This window comes from Salvelinus fontinalis, chromosome 7, assembly GCF_029448725.1.
Source record: "Salvelinus fontinalis isolate EN_2023a chromosome 7, ASM2944872v1, whole genome shotgun sequence".
NCBI classification, from domain to species: domain Eukaryota; kingdom Metazoa; phylum Chordata; class Actinopteri; order Salmoniformes; family Salmonidae; genus Salvelinus; species Salvelinus fontinalis.
In genome coordinates this window covers 63407613-63418272 of record NC_074671.1, presented here as the reverse complement: position 1 = coordinate 63418272, position 10660 = coordinate 63407613, and the positions used below count along the sequence as shown (strand labels likewise).

General features: G+C 40.8%; 1 protein-coding gene across 2 annotated transcripts in view; it reads left to right on the top strand.

Annotated features, from left to right (window-relative positions):
* Nucleotides 1-10660, top strand: part of LOC129860167 (gastrula zinc finger protein xLCGF3.1-like) — a 76098-nt gene that overhangs the window by 62807 nt on the left and 2631 nt on the right. The window contains exons 1-2 of one of the 2 annotated variants that reach the window (XM_055930534.1): nt 4628-4711; nt 9171-9419. The exons of the other annotated variant lie outside the window; for it this stretch is intronic. Coding sequence (XP_055786509.1) covers nt 9317-9419 — 103 coding nt within the window. The 5' untranslated portion in view covers nt 4628-4711; nt 9171-9316. Of the gene's footprint in view, nt 1-4627; nt 4712-9170; nt 9420-10660 lie in introns of those variants that run through there. 2 annotated transcript variants of the gene reach the window in all.

Genomic DNA, 10660 nt, shown 5'->3' with positions numbered 1-10660 from the left:
AGCTAGCGAGGCTCAACCGTTGTGTGAAGTTAGCCACAATAAGGATTATAAATAAGTGGAATTTAAGGTTCGCCTTCATAATAAAAGTACCCCATTGGAAACAACAGGGTGAGGTCAATATTGGGTTAGTTATACAAATATTAAGTGTTAGCATGCACTTTTGTAGCTAGCTGGATAACACGATAACTAGTTATCAAGGTCTAGCTAGCTATAGCTTAAACTATGGAAAGCATGATGATGATAACTACTGTAGGGTAATGTAGTGTCTAAATTGTCAATTGTCATTCATTATATTTCCAAATTGTCTACCACAGAAATTGTCTACCACAGATTTCCACAAGATCTCAGAATCCAGGATGTGAAAATACTTACTAGAAAGAAACATATGACAACAGAGACAGAGTTGTTGATTTCCATTGTTATTTGTAACATGAACAAGGGGAGAAAAAGACAATCCCGTTTTTCTAAATTAGCTACAGTACATTCGGAAAGTATTCAGACCCCTTGGTTTTTTCCACATTTTGTTACATTACAGTCTTATTCTAAAATTGATAAAATAAAAAATGTCCTCTGCAATCTACACACAATACCCCATAATGCCAAAGCGAAAACAGGTTTTTATATACACTGCTCAAAAAAATAAAGGGAACACTTAAACAACACAATGTAACTCCAAGTCAATTACACTTCTGTGAAATCAAACTGTCCACTTAGGAAGCAACACTGACAATAAATTTCACATGCTGTTGTGCAAATGGAATAGACAAAAGGTGGAAATTATAGGCAATTAGCAAGACACCCCCCAAAACAGGAGTGATTCTGCAGGTGGTGACCACAGACCACTTCTCAGTTCCTATGCTTCCTGGCTGATGTTTTGGTCACATTTGAATGCTGGCGGTGCTCTCACTCTAGTGGTAGCATGAGACGGAGTCTACAACCCACACAAGTGGCTCAGGTAGTGCAGTTCATCCAGGATGGCACATCAATGCGAACTGTGGCAAAAAGGTTTGCTCTGTCTGTCAGTGTAGTGTCCAGAGCATGCAGGCGCTACCAGGAGACAGGCCAGTACATCAGGAGACGTGGAGGAGGCCGTAGGAGGGCAACAACCCAGCAGCAGGACCGCTACCTCCGCCTTAGTGCAAGGAGGTGCACTGCCAGCGCCATGCAAAATGACCTCCAGCAGGCCACAAATGTGCATGTGTCTGCTCAAACGGTCAGAAACAGACTCCATGAGGGTGGTATGAGGGCCCGACGTCCACAGGTGGGGGTTGTGCTTACAGCCCAACACCGTGCAGGACGTTTGGCATTTGCCAGAGAACACCAAGATTGGCAAATTCGTCACTGGCGCCCTGTGCTCTTCACAGATGAAAGCAGGTTCACACTGAGCACATGTGACAGACGTGACAGAGTCTGGAGACGCCGTGGAGAACGTTCTGCTGCCTGCAACATCCTCCAGCATGACCGGTTTGGCGAATGGTCAGTCATGGTGTGGGGTGGCATTTCTTTGTGGGGCCGCACAGCCCTCCATGTGCTCGCCAGAGGTAGCCTGACTGCCATTAGGTACCGAGATGAGATCCTGAGACCCCTTGTGAGACCATATGCTGACACATGCACATTTGTGGCCTGCTGGAGGTCATTTTGCAGGGCTCTGGCAGTGCACCTCCTTGCACTAAGGCGGAGGTACCGGTCCTGCTGCTGGGTTGTTGCCCTCCTACGGCCTCCTGCACGTCTCCTGATGTACTGGCCTGTCTCCTGGTAGCGCCTGCATGCTCTGGACACTACGCTGACAGACACAGCAAAACTTTTTGCCACAGTTCGCATTGATGTGCCATCCTGGATGAACTGCACTACCTGAGCCACTTGTGTGGGTTGTAGACTCCGTCTCATGCTACCACTAGAGTGAGAGCACCGCCAGCATTCAAAAGTAGCCAAAACATCAGCCAGGAAGCATAGGAACTGAGAAGTGGTCTGTGGTCACCACCTGCAGAATCACTCCTGTTTTGGGGGGTGTCTTGCTAATTGCCTATAATTTCCACCTTTTGTCTATTCCATTTGCACAACAGCATGTGAAATGTATTGTCAATCAGTGTTGCTTCCTAAGTGGACAGTTTGATTTCACAGAAGTGTGATTGACTTGGAGTTACATTGTGTTGTTTAAGTGTTCCCTTTATTTTTTTGAGCAGTGTATATTTTTCGAAATATATCTAAAAAACAACCTTATTGACATAAGTATTCAGACCCTTTGCTGAGACTCCAAATTGAGCTCTGGTGCATCCTGTTTCCATTGATCATCCTTGAGATGTTTCTACAACTTGATTGGAGTCCACCTGTGGTAAATTCAATTGATTGGACATGATTTGGAAAGGCACACACATGTCTATATAAGGTCCCACAGTTGACAGTGCATGTCAGAGCAAAAACATTTACATTTACATTTTAGTCATTTAGCAGACGCTCTTATCCAGAGCGACTTACAGTAGAGTGCATACATTTTTATTACATTTTACATACTGAGACAAGGATATCCCTACCGGCCAAACCCTCCCTAACCCGGACGACGCTATGCCAATTGTGCGTCGCCCCACGGACCAAAACCAAGCCATGAGGTTGAAGGAAATAGCCGTAGAGCTCAGACAGGATTGTGTGAAGGCACAGATCTGGGGAAGGGTACAATTATTATTTTTTTGCAGCATTGAAGGTCACCAAGAACACAGTGGCCTCCATCATTCTTAAATGGAAGAAGTTTGGGACCACCAAGACGCTTGCGAGAGCTGGCCGCCCGGCAAAACTGAGCAATCGGGGGAGAAGGGTCTTGGTCAGGGAGGTGACCGATTAGCTAAAAATAAATTAGCAAAAATGTTTAAACCTGTTTTTTCTTTGTCATTATGGGGTATTGTGTGTAGATTGATGAGAAATAAAATAAAAACTATTTAATACATTTTTGAATAAGGATGTAATGTAACAATGTGGAAAAAGTACAGGGGTCTGAATACTTTCCCGAAGTCATTTGTCACCCAGTACAGCCAGAAGAGGACTGGGCACTGCTCAGATTCTGGTTCCTCTCTAGGTTCCTTCCTTCTAGGGAGTTTTTCCTCGCCCCTGGGCGTCTGCATTGCTTGCTCTGTGGGGGTTTAGTCTTGGCAAAAGAAGCCTTACTCCTGCTCTGACTGTTGGAAGAGTTTCTCTCAACATGGCCACTTAAAAAGACACCAACATAAATGTGAAAATCCTCATCAGTTCTCTGACTAGTGAAGATTAAAATCATTCCATCACTTAATTTTCAAGAAATTGTAGCACACTCTATTGTAATCCTATTGTTTCTCACTGTGAGAGAACTGTGCAGAGGAAAGGGAGTGTTATAGAATGTTAGCCTCTCTTTACTTTACTGATCAGTGTGCACCTGGTCAGTTTTGTTAGCTCCTACTGTAAACATATTGACATGACCTTGGATTTGTCCTTATGATTGAATATCCTCTGTGAGGCTGGTTGACTGGGTGGTACTGCTTCCCTCTGCAGTTTTCTGTGGGAATGAGTTAGTATCAGATAGAGATGGTGTGATGATCAGTTTTCACCATTCGTTTGGGTGGATTATTTTTGTTTATTAAATTGTATTTTAAAACTAGACTAGTTATTTATTATGAATATGTTTGGATAACTTAATTGAAGCCTGCTTAATTTATCTGCCAATGAAAAATAAAGATTGTACATTAATTTGTACTGGTCAAACCCTTCTCTTTTGTGTAACGAATTACAAAGAAAACATATTTTAAGTGACATATTTAGTGCTTTTCTGAAGCTTAAACAAGACAGGAAGTTGAAATGAGCATCACAAATTTAAATCTGACCTGTTCTCTAACATGTTTTATCAGCATAAGCAGCTGTGAGACCTGCTAGAGTACTGCAACTTTATTGATCTACTGAATCATTGTAGTTATGGGGGTTAACTTTACAGTAAATATAATGCTTAATTCATGACATTCAAATAAATGTATCTGTATTTATCTACACAATACATGTCATGACACCTCTACACATTGGGACAAGCCAATTTGCTAGTCACCAATATTATCTAAATCAAATCAGTGATGACTGTTCAACAGTCTTATGGCCTGGAGATAGAAGCGGTTTCATTCTCGGTCCCAGCTTTGATGCACCTGTACTGTCTCCAACTGCTAGGGGCGGCAGGTAGCCTAGTAGTTAGAGCGAGCTGACAAGTTTAATATCTGTTGTTAACCCACTGTTCCCCGGGCGCCGAAGACGTGGATGTCGATTATGGCAGCCCCCCGGCACCTCTCTGATTCAGAGGGATTTGGTTAAATGCTGATGACACATTTCAGTTTAAGCCGTTAAGTTGTACAACTGACTAGGTATCCCCCTTTCCTAGATGGTAGCAGGGTGAACAGGCCGTGTCTCTGGTGGCTGAGGTTCTTGATGATCTTCTTGGCCTTCCACAGAGATCATCTACAATACATATGAAATGGGTTGAAAAACTTAGACACTAAAACACACTCCCTTAGTTTTTTTAAACCAATGATTATTTGTGTAGCTAATCAAGTTCACTTTATTATTCTACATGCTTTAGTAGTAGTTAGTCCATCAGTCCAATAATGTCGCTGTGGCAGTGGGGGGGAACAGGAAGTTCCGGGCCCACCATTCTACAGAATAAAGAAAATGCCAGAATTGTGCTGACCGTTTCTCTTTATTATTACAGGTATGTAATATCACGTTTAAACGGACTAATATCGAAATAACGCTTGGGAAAGGTTTTGTGTATTTTTTGTGTCAAACTGAGTGAGTGAAGAACGTTATAAAAAAAATATTTTACAAGCACACGGCGTGGTGTCCACCACACGTTGTCAATGGTGAGGCTTTCATTGTTCGTATGTAGCTCAGTGGGTTTCGCCTGGGGATGTTCAGTACAAAAACGTTTTAGAAGTTGCAGATAGAAATGCCCTGAATAGAACTGACATGATTCCTTAGAATCAGAGGCATGTTTGTTCTACATAATACATTTATATCTGATCGTGGCCAACGTCTCAGTCCTCCTGCTGGACGCAGCGCTGGTACCAGCTTGTCCCTACCTATGTGAAGCTAGCCACAATAACGATTAGCCACAATAGTGGAATTTTCGGTTCAACCTCAAAATAAAAGTACCTAATTGAAAGTGAGGCAAATGGATAGAAAATAGTGGAATCATTCCATATTTGGACTAGATAATGCTAACATGATTGGAATGTTACTTAATTTAAAACGAATTACAATAATTGATTAAAATGAAAACAAAGAGAAAAAAACGTTTGAAATACCACTGTGGATGATATAGACCACATAATTGTATTGGGGACATTTTTATATGTATTTATGAAATGGGTTGGATTGTGCACCCATGAAACAGGTGACACACACAGAAAACAATTATCAAGAGTTAACACACATATTAGCGTTTTAGCTCTTGTTGCAGGACTTTGACTGAAAAATCACCTTCCTAGTCAGTCTATTACAGGGGTACTCCAGTACTATTTGAGAAGGTCCAGTCACACACATTTCCTAGGTGGCAAAGGTCCAGATGGATATTGTCATTTACTGGCATAGTAACAAACCCCCAACTTGCAACCCCAAAATCTTCACAACCCTCTTGTTGGCAGGTTTAAATGTAATATCACACAATTATACACATTTTGTGATGGGGCAAGATCAATTATTTTCCGTTTTAAAGCTAATTTCCTGCAATTTTACACATTTCCATGTATTATGTGTGTTTATATGATACCAGGGGTCGAAGCCCAACAAAAAAGTATTATTATATATATTTTTTGGTCCCGTGGTCCGTATTGACCCCATTCTGGATCCGGTCCGCAGTCCACCAGTTGAGTATGGAGGGTCTTTTGTTTGTTGGACATTCATATTGCACTCTACATTCTTACCTATGGATTGTTCAGCCTTCTCAGTGACACCCACAGAACACAACTATGTAGAGTTTACACAAATATTAGCATCTCAGCTCTATTGCAGGACTCTGAAACCACTGTTGTCTGGGAGTTTAACCCCAGCAGCTAAATTGTCATGATCATCAGTGGTTTCAAGTTTCTCTGTACATTTTTGACGAGATGATCAAAGCAAAAAAGTAATACTTCTGCATTTCCCGCTGTGTTAAACGCATTGATTCTAATTGCAAATAGGCTCTGGATAACTCCTGATAAAGTTGTTTAGCTGATGAGTCTATTCAGAGCTTAAATAGACAAAATAATTAATCACAGGAACCTGGACTAATAAAGCCAATGCAACTGGCTGTTTTACAAACGCTGGGCCTACCACATGGATGATCATTCATAAAATAAAGTAATAGGCCGACATTGTAGGATACACCCCAGTAAACACGGACCCACATCAACGTCTTTTGGATGTCTTATTTTGACTTGGCCCAAACATTAGACCGGACCAAATCTGAACCAATCACTTCATTAGGCAAGGTTTCATTGACCCAGGAGCATTCGACAAAAGTATTGTGTCAAATCTTTGCGACGACAGATATGAGAAATTATGGTTATAATATAATAAGAAGAATATTGGTTATAAAGCTCAACAACATTTTTAATCGTTTGATGGTGGATTTTTCTTTTGTCAAATTTAAAAAAAAATATATATATATATATGATTGCGGAATTTGACGGTACGGGGTGCATCATTACTAACAGCTGTTTTTATCGACACAAGATAATTAAATGAAAACAACCTAGTGGGCAATTATCTGATCTATTTTCTATGCAAACCTTTTCTACATGTCAACAAACAACCACTGGATAACTTGTTGGAAACATAGCTACTGTTTCACAAGATTTGAAAGCACAGTACAATAGAGTACAGGAAAGAAAAGTAATGGTTAGTTCAGTACAGTACAACAGTATAGAGTATAGTACAGTATAACGTATTGTATTGTACTCTACTCTAATGTACTCCGTTAGGGCTGGGCGACATGGCCTAAAAATCATACAGCTGTATCTTTTTTATTATTATTTTTTTTACTTATGGGCAATTCACGATATATATATATATATATGAGAGAGATTTTGTTTTTCTCTAAATAAGTGTTGTACAAGTTAAGGTTAAATACACTGCATTTCAAACAGTCAGCAATAATCTAATGAATCCAGGGTTTGTGAAGTTATACTGAGGCTAAATATAAGCCATCCACAACCATAACACCCACTAATAATTTATTATTTTATCAAATAGTTTAACCTGCTATTTTGTTGTTGCAATAATCACTTCTCTCAAGCCCACGTGCTGGTGACTAGCCAGCTAATCTTTATATTTCAAGTTTAGATCTATTTGCTACTTGGATCTATTTGATAACAAGGTAGAACAGTTTAATTGTTATGAACACACCATTCTGTCTCCAACTGTTTGAAAATGATGTTAGCCTGTCCAACATGTTCAGATGTTTAAATCAAGTGGCCTATCTTATTTCTCAGAATGAGAACAAGTTGCTTATTACTTACAGTGCATTCTGAAGGTATTCAGATCCCTTCCCTTCCACATTTTTTTACTTTACCCTTGTACTAAAATTGATGAAATTAAATGTTTTTCATCATCAATCTACACACAATACCCCATAATGACAAAGCAAAAACAATTTTTTGGAATTCTTTGCAAATTATTATTTTTTTTTAAACAAATGCTTTATTTCAATAAGTATTCGGACCCTTTGCTATGAGACTCAGAATTGAGCTCAGGTGCATCCTGTTTCCATTGATCATCCTTGATGTTTCTACAACTTGATTGTTGTCCACCTGTGGTAAATTCAATTAATAGGACATGATTTGGAAAGACACACACATTTCTATATAAGGTCCCACAGTTGACAGTGCATGTCAGAGCAAAAACCAAGCCATGAGGTTGAAGGAATTGTCCATAGAGCTCTGAGACAGGATTGACTCTTCCTAGAGCTGGCTGCCCGGCCAAACTGGGCAATCGGGGGAGTAGGGCCTTGATCAGGGAGGTGACCAAGAACCCAAGGGTCACTCTGACAGAACTCCAGACTTCCTCTGTGGAGATGGGAGAACATTCCAGAAGGACAACCATCTCTGCAGCACTCCACCAGTCAATCCTTTATTGTAGAGTGGCCAGATGGAAGCAACTCCTTAGTAAAAGGCACATGACAGCCCGCTTGGAGTTTGCCAAAAGGCACCTAAAGGACTCTGACCATGAGAAACAAGATTCTCTGGTCTGATGAAACCAAGATGAATCTCTTTGGCATGAATGCCAAGTGTCACATCTGGAGGAAACCTGGCACCATCCCTACAGTGAAGCATGGTGGTGGCAGTGTCATGATGTGGGGATGTTTTTCAGCGGCAGGGACTGAGAGACAAGTCAGGATCGAGGGAAAGTTGAATGGAGCAGGGAGATCCTTGATGAAAACCTGCTAAAGACCTCAGACTGGGGTGAAGGTTCACCTTCCAACAGGACAACGACCCTAAGCACACAGCCAAGACAATGCAGGAGTGGCTTTGGGACAAGTCTCTGAATGTCCTTGAGTGGCCCAGCCAGAGCCCGGACTTGATCCAGATTGAACATCTCTGGAAAGACCTGAAAATGGCTGTGCAGCGACGCTCACCATCCAACCTGACAGAGCTTGAGAGGATCTGCAGAGAAGAATGGGAGAAACTCCCCAAATACAGGTCTGCCAAGCTTGTAGCGTCATACCCAAGAAGACTCGAGGCTGTAATCGCTGCCAAAGGTGCTTCAACAAAGTACTGAGTAAATGGGTCTGAATACTTATGTAAATGTGTTATTTCTGTTTTAATACATTTGCAAAAAATTCCTAAAACCTGTTTTCGCTTTGTCATTATGGGGTATTGTCTGTAGATTGATGAGGGGGGGAAACGATTTAATACATTTTAGAATAAGGCTGTAATGTAACAAAATGTGTAAAATGTCAAGATGTCTGAATATTACATGAATGCACTGTTTAGGAAATCTAGTTTAGAATACGCTAAATTAATTTACGTAGTGTACCCTCATTTATAGTGTGAACGTTGTGTCTAATGTAAAGATGAATTGAATGGTTTGTTGTCAGTGCTTAGCTACCTGATCTAATATAGTTTGAGAATAAAGATTGTGTCAGAACTTTCAAGACTCATTTTTGTGTCCGTTTCTCTTTATTACTTCAGGCCGACTCAGATTAAGTCTGAGGAGGGTAACATCAACAGTGAGGACAAACCCAGCCTGCCTTTCTCCTTCCACACTGAGTCCAAACCTACCGTCACTGGGTCCTGATTGTGACAGTGGAGCCCAGTTTGCACTGCAGGATCTAGAGATGGCATCAGTGAAGCTGGAAGACTGCAGTCAAACACTGGAGCTGAATGTCAACATTAAAGATGAAGAAGAGGAGGTGAAGATTGGAAAATCTGTTAATCATGGTAAGAGCAGATTCTGTCTATCCAAGTTTGTTGTTCGTTCCAACGTCCCACTGTTTATGAAAAGTTACAGTAGAACTGTTTCATGATGAACTGTTACAATGAGAAGGTAGATGTTATTTCATGCTACTGAGACTTGCATGGTTTGACACCAGTATTGCCAGCATTTGTTTTATTAACTGGTCTATCTGGAGTGTTCAGAGAGTAGACTAAAGAAGTGAAATAGACAAACTGCCAGTGTTTTAAAGTTCTATGAAATTAGTCTGTGTAGTTACTGACCCTTGTGATAGTGAATGTAGGATGATATGAAATGAGTCTGTAGTTACTAATGATGGATTCTGGGTTCTGACGCCTACATTTGGAATAGTGTTAATTATCAGGTATCCTATTGAAATATTGAGTGCTATGGTCTACAGCAGGACTGGGAAATTCCGATCCTTGGGGGCCTGATTGGTGTCACACTTTGCCCCCATCCCTAGCAAACACAGCTGAGTTTAACTAATTGCATTCTTAAACTGAAGATCATGATTAGTTAATTATTGGAGTCAAGTGTGCCTTAGGTCATGTAATCAGGCCAGGTAGCCTATAGGCCTACTTCTATGTGTAATCAGGCCACGTAGCCTATAGGCCTACTTCTATGCGTAATCAGGCTACCTCCCCTGCTTGCAAATGAAGGCCTATAAATGTGCCCATTTGGGGATCTGACACTATTTCTGATTGTCTTAACTCACCGTCACTGTGGAGTTTCTCAAATAAAAAATGACTTGACCTCAAACAGCAAGTAAACGAAGTCTGTTTCTATATCCAGTGAGAATGACAATAGTTCCTCAACGTAGCCTATTTGAATAATCTTTCCATCTCTCTCCCTTTCGATAAGCACTCAGCATGAAAGGGCAAAAAATGTAATGCTCTGATCCAGTGGAAATGTCATAAAATAGGCCTACCTGATTACTTCTAATCCCTTGTACAAAATAGCCTACAGCTCTGTCTGTCTGGAGCTCACTGGCACGGGAAACTCTAAGGGCGCAGAATATTTTATACAATGTTGCAAGTTTGCTAGAACAGGCCAGACCAAATGATTAATTGATACAATGTTTCAAGTTTCTTGCAGACAGGCCATGTGCAGCCAATTTGATTCATAGGATATCTATTTTCATCAGGGTATGTTCTACCTGCAGGCTGCGATTGTTTTTATTTGTTGGCTTAATGAAAGCTATTTTTACATATTGGCAATAGAAGTTACT